We start from the raw sequence: 19,914 nt of genomic DNA on the forward strand, positions 1-19,914 counted from the left end.
TACGCGAACTACTGAAGTTGCGGCATTTCCCATATATATGGGTTCACCATTCTCAATGGGTTCATAGTTAGAAAACATAGACCGATCTAGACATACATGTCAAGTCGCTCCTGTATCAATCCACCACTCATTTGAGCCGTTTATCATATTAACTTCCGACACAACGGAAATTAGATATGGCATACTTGATGCATCATTTCCGGTAGCCATTCTTGACTTGCACATGCACACCGGATGAAATAATACAACGACTACAGTAATAAAACAACAATAATTTTTTCAGTTGAGAATCTAAATTATGTTCTAGTCTCGAGTCTGTATACAACAGTAGTGAATATGGAAAATGTTCACAGCAACAATTTCTTTTGTATACAGTAATAACAAAAGCAATTACAATTCAAAAGCTAATTAATGTACCTAAACAGTAACCAAACTTTCAACGATTGAGATTTGTTAACAACGTTAAAATTAGAACCCTGATTTTGGGCATACCAAAATCTTTTTAGGCATACAAAGCACTAGTCCTAACTTGGGTGACTTTATAAGGGATACCCTATGGGGTGGTTCAATTACCTATATGCCCTTAAATCCTTTAAATTACTACTAATCTATCCCTAACCCTAATACAAAACCTATAATCAACTACACCTAAAATCAGTTTCATTCACCTTCTTCTTCTTCCTCTCCACAGCCGAACTCATTCACCCTTCCCTTTCTTTTTTTTTTTCATCGCGGAAATTTAATCGTCGATTCGTGAAAATTTAGTCGACGATTAAACTCATCTATATAATGGGTCGTCGTAAGCCAGTATCTCGTTCAAATCGATCGACTCAACAACCCATTGAAGAAGAAGAAGATTTAGAGAGTGAAGAACAAACTCAAAATCAACCACAAAATCAACCGGAAGAAGATATTGAAGAAGAACCAACTCCGGAAATGAGAATAAGAAGGTTAGTTCTACAAACCCATCTCGTATTTGATGTTTAGATTGGTTTGGTCGATTTAATTCGTCAAAATCATGTTTCTGCGGCGGTTACAGGGTATGGTTCGGTGCAAAACAAATCTTAGATGTGCGCCGAGCTGTTCTTGAAACTGAACCCTGAAAGTGCATATGAACGGCTCGACGTATATCTGAAATCCGTTTTGAGCCGAACTTAGTGACACAGAGACTTATATTTAGGATCGGCTTATTCGATGGTGTTAGTTTTGTGCCGAATATGTTTTGTGAATTTCATAAATTTTGCATGTGCGTAGGATCGGCTTGTATGGTAGTATTAGTTTTGTGCCGAATAATTGTTGTTTGAATTTCAGAATTTTTGCATGTGCTTAGGATCGGCTTGTATGGTTGTATTAGTTTTGCGCTTGAATGAAGGTTTCAATTCATAAGTCTAGAGGTCTCGACAAGTTGGTGAAGGTACAAGCCAAGGTGGTGCTACCGTCCAACCCGGTAATGATGCGTCGGAAGATGAAGACCAAGGTGGAAGAAGAGGTGGTCGTGCAACTAAGAAGAGGGGTCGTGGTTAAATGCCCTTTTATGTACACTTTTATGGTACACTTTTTCTTAAGTTTTAAGTACACTTTTATGGTGTTGCAAACACCTTTGCTTTTAGGTGCTGAACTTTGTTTTTAATGGTGCTGGGATTGGGTTATGGACACCTTCAATTTCATGTTTTAATGAATAGCTTAACAGTTATGCGCCGAATTTATAGAGTTCGGTTTATCCTCTAATGTTAGTTACGCGCCGAATCATTTGTCCTTCAGGTTCGGCTTTTTCTATAATTTGAGTTATAAGCCGAGCCTTAAAAATCATTATTGGTGTAACCCAGTATTGTTGTTCCTCAAGCACGATCAGGTTGATGTTCCTCAATTTCATGTTTTAGTGATCCTTGGTATCCTCGTGAATTATGTCTACTGGATCAGGTTGATTTTCCATGGGTCCAAGCACGATCTACAAAGAATATCACAAGGTTAAACACTAGAAAGGGAATATAATAACAAGGTTCGGCGCATTCGATAATCATATTATGTGCCGAACTATAAACATTTACAGGTTTCGGCTTATACGATATCCTCAATATGTGCCTAACCACAAATAATATTTTAACCCAAAAATTAACAAAGTCATGTTCGCTCAGACGATAATCATATTATGTGCCGAACCTTGAACATAAGAGGTTTCGGCTGATACGATATTCTCCATATGTGCCGAACCAGTAACAATATTTCAACCCAGAAATTAAAAAATTATGTTCGGCACATACGATTTTGGATATGTAAGCCGAATTAGTAATGATTCTATTCCGGGCTATTCAGGATGTTGTTCGGCTTACTATGAAACTTTCATATAAGCCGAACTAGTGTCTAGCAAAAGGGTTGGAATTGGAAATTATAGGTTCGGCGCATGTAGTAAACAGATTCAGTAAGCCGAACCGTTCATCAATTGGTAGATTCATCTCATAGATGTGAGCCGAACCTCAACCTGTTTCGCCGAACCATGATTCAAAAAACCTAACTTTTGATAATTGAGAGCTATAGAAGTGAGATTAAGTATAGGATATAAGTGTACCTGTGTATTAGAAGCATTGGGTTCCTCATCAATGTCTTCATCATCAGGATTTGGCTCATAAAAATCATCATCTTGAGTTTGTGTTTGAGTTTGAGCTTGAGTTTGAGTGGGTGTAAAATCATTCTCATAATCTAAGAAATCAACCATTTCTGGATCATTGTAGTAGTTGATATGTATTTTCCTAGGTTTTTTAGATGAATGATGACCCTCCTCATCCTCCATTGATCAAGAATTAGAATTTTCTCACTTTCTCCTTCTCTTTCTCTCCTTCTTAACCAAACCAAAACTTTGATTTTTTTTTCCTCAAATTTTTCATCTAAACAACTCTTATAATTCTGAAAATTATTTTAATCACTAAACAAAATATTTAATCACTAATCAAGATTATTAACACTAATACGTAAAGGGCAGATTTGCCATTAAAAAAATTTGGGTTAAGGGGTTATCTGATTTTGCTATTTCACAACCTTTTTTGTCTTCATTCAGTATGCCTTGGAAGATTTTGGTATGCCCAAAACTATAGTTCTAAAATTATGTCAAACTATTTAGGCCCAGTAGGAATTAACCTATAACGATGAACACTACGTGATTCAAGTTTCTTATTCACCAATATGAATTGTGTAATCAAGAATAAAAGGAAGAGCACAGTACTAAAATTTACTAAACTATATAACCCAAAATACCAAATTTAAAGCTTTCAGATTGTTGGAAAATCTGGGTTATAAACTTGCATACAACCAAATCAATCAATAATAAACAAGACCCATATTCTAGTTTATCAAAATAACACAAGAGATGGTTGAGTGAATTTATCAAATACCTGGTGCGCAGCAATCCTCCTTCCCAAAATTCAGCAAATCAATGTATCCACAGTTCACAAAACACACAATAAGATACAACAGAGAATGGTAAGAATCAAAACAACTTATCTGGAATTTGTATTGAGGTGAGGTAATCCTCTTTCCTGAAAGATTTAACTTCCCGTCAATGGTGCACAACGTTAATGGAGTAAGCTTAGCCAAGATACAACAATACCATGGATGTTAACTTGCACTAGAATAACATCAAAACAATCGAACGTAAAGCAGCAACAAACTCTCGGATTAAGACACTAAATGAAGACTTTGGTTTTAATAAAACAAAGAAGCTTTCTCGTTTTGTTTCTATGTCTGTATGTTGAAAAACATTGGGTTCTTATATTGCTAAAGGTGACGGTTCACCAAAATCCTTAACCCAAAATAAATGGTCGCAACGATTAGGACCAGACACAACTTTCATTCATATCCGGAAATGGATTCGGGGGCCCGTCCAAATCCATATTTCCAACATTTACAACTAAAAGCAAGATCAAAAGAGTAAAGATAAAATCTATTCTTTTCGAATCCATCAAAGGGGTTTTTCATTTTTGCTTCTAAAGAAAAATAAAAGTTAAAAGAAGCGGCTTTATGCTGTCTGATCTTTGTTTGACGCGTCTTTTATCTATGTCTATCAAATTCTTGTTCACAAAAAAGTTTATCAAAAAAAAATAATATTCTTGTTCACAGATAAACTAGGTGATAATTTTATAGAGAAAGACATAATGCAAATGGATTTTTTTTTATAAGGATATAATTTTAATAACATATAAGTTCGCCAGTTGTTTTTAACAGAAAAAGCTTTATCATTTTTAATCGAACGGTTAGTCAAACGATCCTACGATTACTGATGTGCTTGCTTATATAGCTTTCTCACGCCGCTGCGTGGGATAGCACTGCTCTTAACTTAATTGTTCCCCTTAATTTAAGCATATAATTAACTAACATTCTTAATTATATATGTAATAATTGTAAATTTAAGATAAACTAATCAAATTTCCCATTTTTTCTCACTAATAGTTATTGATTTACCTATTATAACCTAAATTTTTTTTTATCTACCAAAAATCAAGGGGGACAAATATTCTATTTAACGAAATTACAGCTACAAATTTTCGGTAGGATGGCCATTTTTCCCACCCAAAACCATCACCGTGGGTACCCGTCCCGTTTGGATAGGGTTTTACCCGCACAAATGGGGATGCGGTCGGGTATGGGTATTACCCGAAACCTAAGCTACGGAGATGAGATGGGGACGAGATTCAAGGTCCCCGTCCCGTAACTTTTATGGAAGAATTTGTATCGAATTTTATACTTCTACCACTTAGTCGAGCTTTCTTTCATTTATTATATTCTTGATCGTTCTTGTATATTCATCACTTTCGCTTCTTTGTAGTGATTAAACACATTATTTAAAAGTTAAAATAGTGAAAATGATACAGATAATGCAATGGTTAACATAGACGAAGATAGAATGACAAAGGAAAAAGTAGAAAAACTGATAAGTCATTTAAAGATTCTTTTGTTCACTTTAAGATGAATTTCTGAATTTTAAATTTTAGAATGCATTATTCTTATGTTAGTATTCTCGTTTGATTCATATTTAAGTTTTGATTATAATCTTATGTTATTATTTTTGTTTGATTCGTATTTAAGTTTTGATTATAAATAAAATTATGTATTAACACCATGTTACGGGTAACCCGTGGGGAACCCGCCCCATACGGGTATTCCCCATACCCGCCCCGCCCCAATTCATATGGATAACGGAGCGGCTATGGATATTTTTTTCTAGGAATTACTGGCTAGTCCAGGAATGAGGGAATCGGTTATTGGCTAGTCCACTCCCAGAATTGATTTATCCTGTGGTCCAAAAACATGTTTTTGGACCAGAAACTTTATCCCCTAGTCCATCCACGTGCGGTTTACATAAGACCAGTTTTCAAATATTCCCAACATACCCTTCTGCAACTCAAAGTGAAGAACATAAAACCAAATCAGTTTCTTTCCTCTTTTTTTCTTCTCAGATCGGTTTCTCTCACTCTGCGTTCTGGATAGAATCAATTTCTGGTACTGTTTTTCAATCATCTTCATCTGAGCTTCGAATTAGGTTCTTCTGAGTTTTGAATTAGGTCATCTGAGCTTCGAACCAAGGTATTTATCCTTTCAATCATCCTCTTCTGCCGCTGTTCTAGAAATCTTGATGAATAATTAGGTTTATTCTGATCCGATTTCTATTAGGATAATTGTATATGATGTACATTGTTATCTTTTTATGATTTCTGTTTTATGATGATTTACAATGTCAATTCAGTTTCGAAGTGATTTCCGTTCGTTTTTTAAGTAATTTTCGTGATTTTTGTGTGTTTCAATTAGGTATTTGAGCTTCGGATTAGGTTTATCTCAGATTCGAACAAGGTATGATTTCTTTTTATGATTTCTGTTCTGTTTATTGTAATCTGATTTTTTGTATTTTCTACGTTTTTCTGCTGCTGTTCTGTTTAGTTTTCATTAGACAGATCTTGTAGTATGTATTACCAATACGTACTGCATATTGCGTGCTCTTTTTTCATTCTGCAGTAGATGCCAATACATATGAATATGAGTCAGTACATGTTAATACGTCCTTCATATAACATGCTCTTTTTTCATCCTGCAGTAGATGCCAATACATATCAATATGAGTCAGTACATGTCAATACGTACTACTTATAGCATGTCAATACAAAGACTCTTTTTGTTTCATCTCAGTACATGTCATTTTTTACAGGGTTAACATGTCTGACGTTGCTCCCAAACCAGACTTCTCCATCTATTCTCATGTATACTATAAGCAATATCATTTTGCATGAGGTTACATCGTTTTCAACTTTAGAGGATTTGAAATTTTGCATCTGTAATATGTAGAGCTGGTTGACTCCATCGACTATTCTGGTTAACTATTTCCAGAATCAAGCGATAGTTCCTGTTCTTCCCGATATAACACTCCAGGGCATGTCTGCATTACATTCTTCAAAGCAATCAACTTTCTTTGATTTGCACGTGGATGTAATTTCAAATGGCGCATCTAGGCGTATGGAAGTTGACAGTAATGCAGACTTAGTTGTCAGTGCAAAGAATAGTTATTTGAAAGAAGGTAAAGAAGCCCCAAAAGTGTTTTTTTTCAGATGGTTGGGATAAGATTTTTGATGATACAGATCAATTATTCTATGGTGGTGTTGATGCCGTACGTATAGCATGCCAAAAATACTGCATGAGAACTGGATATGAGGTAATTAAGAAGAAGAATGACCTTGAGAGATTCACCGCCGTATGTAGTGTGAAAGGTTGTTCATGGAAGCTTCACGCAAATGCCATTGGTAGTTCTATTGATGTTTTTAAGATAAAGGAATATGTGGGAAGGCACACCTGTGGCGGTGGTTATATGTTGAAGAATCCAAGAGTTACAAAAAAACTCATGAACAGTCTAATTCATGAGATGGTCAGGCACAACCCTCGCATAACACCAGCAGAGATCATAGATTATCTTAAAGTTGGTGGTGGCATTGAAATCCAGTATCACCACTCATATCATGCAATTGAGTTGTCGCATAAACAGATTTTTGGTAATGATGTGAAGTCGTACACTGATCTTGCTTGGTGGGTGAATGTTGTTAGGGAAACAAATCCTGGGTCATTTATTGATTTCGATTTCAATGATGCTACAAAAAGATTCAATAGACTTTTTGTTTGCTTTGGAGCTTGTATATAGGGATATAAACTATGTCGTCCCATGATTTTCTGTGACTGTACATTTCTCACTGGAACTTTTAAAGGAGGTCTCATGGCATCAACATGTCTTAATGGAAATCAAGGTAACTGGTTCTTTTTTTTTGATATGTAGTGTCTGGTAGTTAGATCACTCATATTGACCTTACTTCACTATCTGACAATGAGTATTGACCATACTACATACTACATATTGACCTTACTGAGTATGAGATAAACCATACTGCATGTGAAAATGTAGTGTCAATCAGTTGCTTAACATGTCATTATGTAGTGTCAGGTTTTCACATATCAACAAAGAGGTAAACCATACTGCATAACATAACTAGTAATTCCTTTTTGCAGGATTTTATCCGCTTGCGCTTGCTTTAGTACCCGGTGAAGACAATATCAGCTGGGAATGGTTTTTCAAGAAACTGAAGGAGGCTTTGAATGATGATCGCCCAATCACTTTTATGACTGACCGAGGTGAAGGGTTGGTTAAATATATTCCCAAAGAGTTCCCTGATTCTTATCAAAAATATTGTTACTTCCATTTGGACAAAAACTTACCTATCGCAAAGTCTGACGAAAAGTATAAGGAAGTGACTGATGCTTTCCGAAAGGCGACATATTCTCTTTCTCCTGCAACATACGAGGAAGGTCTTCAGAAATGGTTAATTTGGGAAGGCCTTGGGTTGTTGACTACTGCCGCAACATTCCAAAAGAAAAGTGGTCCAATGCTTTCTTCAAGGGTTGTAGTTATGGTTACACTTCTTCTAGCGTTGTTGAATCGTTCAATAACTGGATTAACAAAGAGAAGAAATTACCTGCGTGTGCGTTCGTTGACTCGATCAGGTTTGTATCAGTTTCCTTAGTCACAGTACAAGCTTATATTAGTTTTCTTTTTGTAACAGTATTAGCATATATGTTCTGTTAATCTACGTATATTTTTAGTATAATAGACTTGCTATTCCCTTGTCGTGTAGGATACGTATGATGGAAATGATGTCAGAACGTCGTGAAGAGAGTCTCTTGATGGACCCAGAACTGCTAACCCCTACGTATCAAGCCTTGCTTGAACTACACATCCAAATTGGTCGTCCCTGGAAAGTTAGCCAGTCAGATGCTAATCGTTATGAAGTGAATTCTCCAAGGTTAGCGTTTACCCCTAATCTCTATCATCTGAATGTTATTTACTTTCTCTTTCTTTTTTTTTAAGTACCATGTTTCTGTGAGAACATATAAATATGTACTGTGTATATTAGGTGTACTGAAAAATAACACATGAATATGTACTGTGCAGATCTCATATGGTAGATCTAGAGAGAAAAACTTGTACTTGCCAACGATGGCGCGTTTATGGTTTTCCATGCTCGCACGCTACTGCAGCTATTACTAGATCTGGAGGAAGGATTCTTGATTACGTTGAAGATTATTTCAAAGTTACCACTTTTCGTAAGCTATATTCAATAGCTATTAGACCCGTTCCTAACCACGACAGCTATGTGTCTTTAATCAGTACATTTTCATATTTTGCATAACAATATGTAATGGTAGATACCACTTACACATGTAATAGCAATTGAAACTGTCAACATAAACCTACTTACATATGGATGTGACATACTGATATGTAATGGTAGATACCACTACATTTTTTGATATTTGTTTTTCAGGAACAATATACCGTGTACATATTCATATGTAGTTGTGGTTCATTCCATTTATATGATACTGTTTTTTTCTCACAGGCCCGATGAGTACCACATAGACGATATCGTTCTCCCAACAGAAGTAATTAGGTCTCCACCATCCAGGAAAAAGGGGAAACATATTAAGTCTGCATATGAGACTAGTAGAAAATCTGTCAAGTATTCAAACTGTAATTTGAAGACTCATCACAACAAGGAAACATGCAATCTTATCCGACAGTGTGAACTTTCCGAAGAATGATTTTGTGTCAGGTATGTATTTCAGTCAGATACATATTAATGTCTTAATTACGTAAGTATGATACAATACAATGTACTTTTAAGCAAGTAGTGTTCTGATTTCTCTTTTTCTTTTATCACAGGCTTGAACGTGCAGCAGAATGTTATATCGATGATGTTGCCAGATTCCTTTTCCACAATTCTTTCCTCTAGCCGTTGTTCTATTCTACCATTTTTCTTTTTGATTTTGTCAGTACCAACTGAATTTGGTTAATAAGTATTTCATTTACAGTACATACATTACAAGTGTACTGAAAATACTGTTTTTGTTGTTTCTTAGAACATCTTTTGGTTTTTGAAACATTATAAGTCTATCAAAATGTAGTTATTTTCGAATAATGAAATATGTTGTTAAGTCTATCAAAATGTCAGTATCTGTCACCAGTAGTGAAGTATTTACATACTGAAATTACATGTCAGTATTGTAGTGTTAGTATCTACCACTACATACTGATATGTAGTGGTTGTAGTGTAACCATACTAGATGTTTGTAACAAGAAAACAATCAAATATGTACTGGTTTGTGGTTTAACCATCTTCCACTAAGATTATTTAGAACATATCATAATTACAATTCCACAAAAACTTTTGTGGTTTCAATTAGGTTAGTACATGTTAAAGAAAACAATCAGTACTTATTGATATGTAGTGGTTAGTTTAATTATGATATGTGGTTTTTCAGCTGATTCACCATCTTCACGGGGGTCGAGGGGGCAGCGCCCCCTCGTATCAACAACACAAAATCATGTTTAAGTAACACAATTGAAATATCACTACATTAAAGTTAAACGCAAATTCAAATTTAAAATCACTACATATTAGATATACCCAAAAAAAACATGTTTGGAAAAGCTATATGTTTTTGGACATTCTTGAACTCATGAAATGAAATGTAACCAAGAATAAAAAGAAAAGAAAATAGGTAAATAGTGATATGTACTGTCAGATTACTTTTAGCAAGTAAGACTATTTTTGTGTTATCTGCCAACTGATTTCTGGTGGAGATTCTTTCAGCAATTTGCATGCTAACGGGACCCTTTTGTTACGAATCTTCGCTTGTACTTCTTCATCATCTCCCAAAGGCACTCCCACATATTTTCTTTTTGACTTCATCTTCATAAAATGCATCACAAACAATAGACAGTCTGGTGATCCCCCTTGTTGAGGTGCTTCACATTCATTCACTATTACATTCTTCATTGTTACTTTGTTCTTCTCCAGCAAGTACACATTGATAGGTACGTACATGTAATCTGCCATTTTGCAGGCGTGTGGATAACAAATACCTCCCCATTCAGTCTTAGAAGAATTGTAGTGGTTGAACACCATTTTTTCGCAGTCATACTCAAGTAGCGTCCAATGAAGATTGTGGTGGCACATTGGTACAAGAATCTTCTTGATACTTTCATCCATCGCCAATATTGGTTTGTAAACAGAATCATGTGCTGCTCCTTTGAGGTTATCCGAGAAATCGACATTGTACTGAAAACGTGGATGTACTTGAAATAGTTTATATCTAATTTTGATATTATACATACTTTTTTAATTTTTGAATATATGCTGTAGTAAATATGCAGTGTAAGATAACAACTTACCCAAGCGGACGGATCCAGATGCAACACAGGCAAGTATTTCCTGTATACTTCGTGCATCGGTTGCTCATTCTGAAATTTGGTGTTAAGCTTGTATTGTGCGTAGTTGAGAAGATCTTGTTCTAATAAATCGTTCTGCACAAGTCATCAACTGTAGTTCCACTTACACAAAGACCACCTTCTCCCACTTTATCACCAGCTTTCATATCAGTAGGAAAAGTCCTTTTGAAAAATTATGTTTCACGCCATCCAATTTTTTTATTGACTTGTGTAAGCCTATAATCAAGATATTACCTATTTGGAATTCTCGGCATCCCATAAATAAGTGTCATTTCTTCTGGTGTGGATACTATCTCATTCGGTTGGCCATGCCTTTTAAAGAAAAATCTAAGCTTGTTTGGATCTTGACCCCTAACGTAACAGCGTAACATTTTCGTCATTGCATATTCAATTTTCAACCAATTTTCCAACTCAAATCTTGTGTACCAGAACATTAGGAACAAGTTACCGAATGATGCTTCAGAAATCATCTTCAGCTGCAACTCACTCAACTCAAGGTTTTCAGTGGACTTCGCAATAGCCTTCTTAGTGGTCCTAATAGTCTTCGTAAGCCCCCACAAGCCCCTGAAACTTCCACGGTATAAACTTCGTGGTTTTCCATCTCCTTTCTTACGCTTATTAGCACCTACACAATAACAAGAACCAAAAACTATTACAGTACATATCAATATGGTATATCAAATATGTAGTTACATCATCAATATGTAGTTGTAATATCTACCAAGTCTTGAAACTACATATTATTAACAGTACATACGAGAATATAAGTATCTACCTCTACATATTTATATGTAATATGTTATGAGAGTATAAGTATTTACCTCTACATATTGATATGTAATATGTTATAAGAGTATAAGTATTTACCTCTACATATTGATATATAATAGTATATACCACTACGTATTATTTTAACTACATATCGATTTGTAATAGTACGTATGGCATATGTATCTGCTTTGATACAGTAAAAATGTAAAAACACTTAATGCCAAAAACAAGCACAACAATGCATCATTAATACTCATAAACATATGTTATTAAGGATACATATTATTCATACGCTTTGTTCTTATATGTAGTTGTACTACATACCTTCTACATTTGCTTTCCCCCCTTTTTCTTTTGGTGAAGGAGTAGCAGCTCTCAAGGAAAGTGCTTTCTTCCCCTTCTATTCCCCTACACCATATCAAATATGTAGTTAATGTATCTACCATGAACATGAAACAAATACATATCAAATACCACAACATACTTGTAATTCTATAACTACATACTGATAACTACATATGAACCACAATTTACGGGGGTTGAGGGGGCAGCGCCCCCTCGTTATTAAGAATTATCTTCACTTTTAACATTACAAACCTTCTTTCAGGAGCGCTTTTTTCCCCATTTTTGCTTTTCCCTTTCCTTTTGGAGAAGGAGTAGCAGCTCTAGGGACAAGTGCTTTGTTCCCCTTTGCTGGTGGTGAAGGAGTAACATCCTTTGTCGCTGTTTTTCCTTTTGCTTTAGTAGTTGCCGCTGCTGTTTTTCTTTTGCTTTTTGCTTCAGGAGCAGCATCTGCTTTCTTTCCTTTAGTTTTTGCTGTTTTTGTAAACCAAAAGTTTTGTACACATTACATATCAGTATGGTACAACATATAACTTGTCAAAATGAAGTACAAATTGCAGACAACATATTGATATGTAGTACACATATAAATTGACATACTAAATTTTAGTATGTATTAGTTAAACAACACTGCATTTCAATATGTAACAGTACATATTTTAGGTTTTGAATATTGCATGTCAATATGAAGTACATATTAGGCTTTGTTTTTGATTTGATTTACCTTTTTCCTGAGGAACCTTACTCATACTTCTTGTTGTGGGAGATTTAGCAGTAGGGGAGGTTCTTGTTGGTGAATCATCGGTAGACTTCCTTCTTATTTTCACAGGTGTACGAGATTTAGCAGTAGGGGAGGTTTCTGTTGCTGAATCATCGACATATTTCCTTCTTCTTTTCAATAGTGTAGGAGATTTAGAAGCAGGGGAGGCTTCTGTTGGTGAATCATCGTCATATTTCTTTCTTCTTTTCACTGGTGATGGAGATACTTCAGTAATTTCTTCTGTAATCGTCCTCTTAATTTTTCTACTTGTACCCATTTCTTCTTCAATTGAATTTAATGAAAATTAGGTCAAAAACTGAAAGAAGAAGCAGTTTTCGTTTCTGATAATGGTGATTTTTCGATCTTTTTAATGGTGATTAATCCATTGAGTTAGGTTGCAGAAGAGAGACGAAGCAGTTTTCTGAGTGTGAAGAAAGACGAAGCAGTTTGCGTTTTTCAATTTAGGTTGCAGAAGAGATAGAGAACGCAACTGGAAAAAAACTGGAAAAAAAACGGACGGAAACTGTACACATATCACGTGGTCCAGGGTATATAGGTAAAATAACATGTTTTTAAACTTTATTGGACTAGCCATTAATTGTTATCTCCCGCTGGACCAGCCAGTAATCCTGGTCGGGTTTTCTGGACTAAACAGTAAATCTCTCTTCTTTTTTTTTTACAAACGGGGCAGTGACTCGAATTGGCATACCCGCCCCATGGACATCCCTAATTTTCGGTTTGTCAAAAACTAGGGAGGACAGTCCCAGCGTGGCTCCGCCATTGTACGAATGGACATAAATCTTAAGGTCACTTGTTACTTGGTCGTTCAAAACAAGGTCATACTATGAAGCAAAGCAGAATGGCGATTTATGCCCAAATATTTTCTATCCTTAATACAATCATATTCTTGTTATGATTGTAGTAAATAAATCAATAATTTTTGCTAGGAACCGGAAGAACAACTCAAGTAAGAGAAACCAGGTTCTTTCTTCTGCCAATTGCATAATAGACACTTAAAGCTCGAAACAAATAATGTATTTTGTTTATGATTATTAAATCTACGATTATAGAGCCTTTTAATACTTAAAATATGGTTATCTTCCAATCTGAAAAACGCAGTCTCACACAAAAAAAAAATGTTTGCAAACTTCGACCAGAGCATGGTTATCATCTACAAATATAATTCCCCTCGTGTTGCTTTCTTATGTACATTTAACAGCTAAGAGGAGTGCTAGAGATTCTGTTTGGTGCACTGAAGTGACAACCTTCCTTCTGAGTGACCCTTTGAATCTGCCTTCTGAGTCACATTTTACAATTTCACAACCAGCATTAAAAGTAGTCATTACAAAAAGATGCATCTTAAGAAAATGGTATTGTCTTTATTATAAGCATGAAGTCTAACTGTTTCAGTTGATGCGGTTCTGTTTTTACACAAATGTCCTAACTCTGTTGTCAAAACTGATGTTACCATGCAATAGATGCAAACAATTGTTCATATGCTGAATTGCAACCCTAAGGTCTTGCTTGTGCTCAAATTCAGCTTCACATCACGTTTTCCAAATATGGCAAAGGAAGACTGCCCCTTCAGTTTGAGCTCTTTAATTCCCATGAGTAGTTTCCTGAGCAAACCAACTTAAGATCCTTTGACTAAGATTTTCAAAGAACAACGTAGTTGAGGAGCTATACCACAGCGATAATGCCCTTGCATAAGGGCAATGTAGAAACATATGAGTTGCATTGTCCTCCTGTAACTGAGAGACAAACCAAGGTTTGTTTATAACTTGAATGAAATGACAGAAAAATTCCAATTATAATGATTTGGTAAATACACTTCCAGAGAAATATCTTAAGAAATTTGTGGAACCTGCAAGTACAACAATCTTACCCATTTTTTTTGTTCTTGTGTAGAGTACTGAAAACTTGGTCCAAGAAGCTTGTTATAAGTAGAATTTGACTGTGAACTTCCCATTGTTGGTTAATGTCCAAACCAAAGTGTCTTCTTCTTGATTAGGCAACCGGATTGCTTGAATCTGTTGACATTGTACATGTGTGAAGTATTCTTGTAAAATCTTAGCATCCCATTTACTTTGATAAGGATCTATAAGGTGAAAGACCATGCATATGTTTTGTAAGTGGACCTTAGTTGGTTTCCCCATTAGCTACTGAACCTGGCAACCCAGGCATCATGAGGAAATATCAAAATACATGTTGATGAAAACACAAGGTAATACATATATTGATGCTAGTCTCAGAATATCAATTTCATAACAAAAAAGAAAAGGGACATAACGCTATAGGCCCATAGCGGTGTAATTTTTCACGGGGTCATACAATTTCATATCTGTATAGCGTGTGAATATGACTTATTTTATATGCGAACTCATCCAGAGGAAATGTAGAAATTATAGAAATGGTAAAGATAGCAGATACTTAGAGCTAGAACTGAGCATTCCAATGGAGACAGAAAACTTGAATTACTTGAAGATAAACAATTAGCTTGGTTGTGGTTAACAATAAAGTTAAAACATAAATCGTGGTAGCTGTTACAGAGTACTCTGCCTACTTGAATCGTCTATTATTCTCATGGAATAAAATGAACAATTAGATAAGCTTTTCCGCGACTTCAAACTACCAGATCTGTATGTATATATTCTTTCTTCTTCCAATAATCAGATTTAGCAAAATGAATAAATATTAAACTGATATATATATATATATATATATATATATATATATATATATATATATATATATATATATATATATGTATATTTATCCTTTATACGGGGGACACAGAATTACTTCATATTTCCTTTATTTTCATAGAATCGAGAAAAGCAGAATTAGTATGTTAACCCACCTCAAGCAACTCTCTTTTGAACCAATTTTAGGGACACTACTGATTCATGTTAGTACCAAAATCACTTCTTTCAAGTGAAAGGATAATATATATCCTTTCACTTGAAAGAAGTGATTTTGGTACTAACATGAATCAGTAGTGTCCCTAAAATTGGTTCAAAAGAGAGTTGCTTGAGGTGGGTTAACATACTAATTCTGCTTTTCTCGATTCTATGAAAATAAAGGAAATATGAAGTAATTCTGTGTCCCCCGTATAAAGGATAAATATACATTCTACCCTCCTATCAACCCCTGGCCCTAAGTTGATTTTAAAATACATAGTTCAAGTCATCATAATACAGAAAGACGTGTGTATTTGAGAATTGCATGGCGACTCTAAGTAGGAAAGCAACAACTGATTCAAAGAGAAAATTTGAGATCAAGTTTAGCTTTGACCAGGAGTTTTCTTCATTTGCATAGAACTGATCTGTACTACTAATGCAATAACCCTAACCTTAAGCTATTGCCATAAAGGAACAATAGGCACAAATATTAAAAAGTTCAAAATGTCCGAACCTACCCGACTAGTGTGATGCTCAGAAAACTAATATATACTTTAGAAATTAAAAAAAAAAGCAATACAGAGTTACGATGATTTAAGTAGCATAATTACAATAATCTATATGTAAAAAAGATAACTATTATCCATTGACAAGCACTAGAATGCAAAGGTTTTAGGAAATGGTACCTCATCTACCAACCACCGCCTCTTCCTTCGAACAGTTGCTCCATCTACCAGTCTGCCTCCTCAATTATTATAACTCACACATTGATCAGCTGATTTCATCATCTGTGTATTTTCTTCTCCTAAAGCTTTCAGCGAAACCAAGGTGTTCACAAGCATTTTTAGAAGCTTTTTTTCTTAGAGATTCTATTGCCACGTCAGGGATATAAAGATTGGTATCATCGTGACACGGAACTTGACCACTTTTCAGAAGGGAAAATGGTCTTAAATTATGCATCATACTTAACTTTTTCCTCCAAATGTCATCCTCATCACGGTTACCATTTTTTTCCTCAAGTAGACAAATATTAGAATTTCCACTGTCGTTGTCAACAATAGCATGCATCAGGTTACCTCCCAAAGACCCAATTTTACATGAGTATCTATATATAGCAAGCATTCAAAGAAGCATTTTCATAGGAAGAGTGTGAATAAAGGGAACATACTAAAATTTCGTTAACTAAATCCAAACTTACAATAATTACATACTTATTTATCCAATAAATAGCTCCATTTACAAATGTACCATGTCGCGCAGCAAACAATACAATTTCATGGTTAAATTCTCCTAGATTTCTCCATCCATCACCACTTCCAAGAGTATATACCCAAACTAATTCAACATCAGGTTTCTCCGGTTAATTGTAAATTCTAATAACCTTGTACTCATTAGTTAAAGGTAGGTAACCAAACCCATTCATTACACGACCACTATGGGTAGAACTTTCTTCCAGTTTTGGGAGAAGAACATGTTCTTTGGTAATTAGATTACAAATACAAGCATCAAACATAGAAAAAGGATAATCATGGGAAAAACTGAGACAAATCAAATCATTACATTAAAGGGTGCGTCCTCATGATTCTCACTGTATTCAAAATAAAAGAAATGATTGTACAATGTATTACCTTCATTCTCGTACAAGAATAGAAAGATCAACTTATTACAATCAGTAGAATATGGATCATCAAGAAGAGATAAGTGCATTTGGGGGAAGGATGATGTTGTGTTTCCACAATAAATATCACACGTAATCAGAGGGAATTAGAGAAATCCGGTCGAAACCAGCCTGAGAGAGAGAAGAATGACTAAATAGAGATTAACATTAAATTTGTCTTAAACTTACAAAACGTGTTTTCCTACACATTTATTGGTTCACTCAATCTCTCAGATCGACAAACACCTGACAGACACGCGTCCACATCCAGACGGTGAACAAAATGTAGCCCCAACTCTTACTAGAGCACCACAGACCCATTACTAAAGGCAGACCCCTTACATAACAACTTAGACATATGACAATACCTCCCCGAGAAAACAATCCTTGTCCTCAAGGATTGAAGTGAGGAAAGTGTGCTGAGATATGAGAAGCGTCTTCCCATGTGGCTTCCTCAGATGTCGTGTTAGACCAGTGAATCAATAGTTGTTGGACTGTGTGATTGCCTCTGTTGATGGTGCGGTGATCCAAACCTGCAATGGGTATAACCAGTACTTGGCTATCCTGATCAACCAATGGAAGTGTTGGTGAAGGAATATGCTTGACTCCAATCCGTTGTTTCAGTTGGGATACATGAAAAACTGGATGAATGCGAGCTTCTGGTGGTAGTTGGAGTTTGTAAGCCACTGACCCAATTCTTCGAAGTATAGGAAAAGGTTCATAGTATTTTGATGACAATTTAAAATTCTTACGAAGATACACAGAAGTTTGTCTATAAGGTTGAAGTTTAAGGTATACCAGATCTCCCACAGTAAAAACTCTGTCAGTCCTCTTTTTGTCAGCAAAAAACTTCATGCGTTCTTGAGCTTTGGATAGTTCCTCCTTAAGAAGATGCAACATCTCAGCTCTCTGTTGTCAGTACTGCTCAACTGATGCCACAGAAGAAGTAGTGGATGAAGGAAAAGCTAAATGAGGAGCCTCATCGCCATATAGTGCTTTAAAAGGAGACATTCTGAGGCTAGTGTGGAAGCTAGTGTTATACCACCACTCAGCTAAAGTCAACCATTGAACCCATTGCTTTGGTTGATGGCCTGTCATGCATCTGAGATAATTTTCAAGACAAGCATTGACTCTCTTTGTTTGGCCATCAGTTTGTCGATGGTAGGAGGTGCTCATCTTGAGTTCAGATCCAAGTTTATTAAATAGTTCCTGCTAAAATGATCTAGTGAAGACTTTGTCTCTGTATGAGACAATGGAAGCTGGCAATCCATGTAGTCTGAAAATGTTGTGCAGGAAAGCCTTGGCCATATAAGAAGCAATGTATGGATGTTGTAGAGGAATGAAATGGGAATATTTTGTGAGCCTATCCACCACAACAAGGATGACATCCTTTCTTTCACTCTTAGGCAAGCCTTCAATGAAATCCAAGATGATGTGTTGCCAAGCTTGTTCAGGTAATGGAAGAGGTTACAGCAATCCAGCAGGCAAGGTATGCTCTCCTTTATTTCTTTGGCAGATATCACAAGCTGAAACTAAAAAAAAAGACATCCTGCTTCAGTTTTGTCCAAAAGAAATGAGCTTTTGCTCTCATGTAAGTAGCTTGTATTCCAGAGTGACCCCCAACAGCAGATGCATGAATGGATTGAATTATGGTGGCTCTGACATTGTTGCATCTGCCAATGTACAATCTTGTTTTATATCTGAGTACTTCATGATGATAAGTATAATGCTGAAGGGAAGTAGGAGCAATAAGAAGCTGGGAGATAATGTGCTGAGCTTTTGAATCATTGAAGTAGCTTGAAATGACTTCTTGCATCCATACTGGTTTTGAGAGAGCCATTGTGTTGCAGGCAGCTTCGTTATGTGGTCTTCTTGAAAGTGCATCAGCCACTTTATTTTCAACTCCTTTTTTATATTGAATATCATAATCAAAACCCAGTAGTTTTATTAACTATTTCTGCTGCAAACCAGTATGAATCTTTTTCTCCAAAAAATACTTAATACTTTCATGGTCAGTCTTAATGGTGAAATGGTGGCCTTGCAAGTAATGTCTCCACTTTGTCACAGCTGAACCCACAACCATGAGTTATTTTTCATAGGTTTATAAACCCATTGCTCTAGGGCCCAAAGGTTTGCTAAAGAAAGCAATTGGTCTGTCTTCCTGCATGAGGACAACTCCCAATCCTGAAGCACAAGCATCTGTTTCTAAGATGAATGACTATGAAAAATCTGGCAGGGCTAAAACTGGGGTTGTAGTCATTGCCTTCTTGAGGATGTTGAATGCTTGTGTAGCTGCAGTAGTCCAAGTGAAAGAATCCTTCTTCAACAATTTAGTGAGTGGTTTATTTAGAATGCCATAATTCTTCACAAACTTTCTGTAATACCCTGTGAGGCCCAAAAACCCTCAGAGTTCCTTGATGTTAGCTGGAGTAGGCCAAGTAGTCATTGCATCAACTTTAGCAGGATCAACAACCACTCCTTGTGTAGTGATGATGTGTCCCAAATATTCCAACTGAGACTGAGCAAAACATCATTTTGAAATTTTGGCATACAACTGATGTTGTCTCAGTAGAGAGAGGGTGATCTTTAAGTGTTGTGCATGAGTTTCCAAGTCAGGGCTGTAGACTAGGATGTCATCAAAGAAAACTAAGATAAATTTCCTTAAAAAAGG

At 35.7% G+C, this 19,914-nt stretch overlaps 1 protein-coding gene across 1 annotated transcript; it reads right to left on the minus strand.

Moving 5' to 3' along the window:
• Positions 1 to 18,158: 18,158 nt before the first annotated feature.
• Positions 18,159 to 19,083, minus strand: LOC113360010. The gene is made up of 2 exons (XM_026603564.1): positions 18,790 to 19,083; positions 18,159 to 18,419 (listed from the first exon to the last, which is right to left on the minus strand). Exons 1-2 carry the CDS (start codon positions 19,081 to 19,083, stop codon positions 18,159 to 18,161), a joined length of 555 nt encoding a protein of 184 aa, XP_026459349.1.
• Positions 19,084 to 19,914: the final 831 nt, after the last annotated feature.

This window comes from Papaver somniferum, chromosome 3, assembly GCF_003573695.1.
Source record: "Papaver somniferum cultivar HN1 chromosome 3, ASM357369v1, whole genome shotgun sequence".
Lineage (NCBI taxonomy): Eukaryota > Viridiplantae > Streptophyta > Magnoliopsida > Ranunculales > Papaveraceae > Papaver > Papaver somniferum.

Excerpts from the sequence above, each read along its gene's own strand:
- LOC113360010 (XM_026603564.1), bottom strand. The coding sequence starts at position 19,083 with ATGGCTCTCTCAAAACCAGTATGGATGCAAGAAGTCATTTCAAGCTAC. Across the intron at positions 18,420-18,789 it reads GGACAAAACTGAAGCAGGAT|ATGAGCACCTCCTACCATCG; the intron begins GTCTTTTTTTTT and ends TCTGAACTCAAG.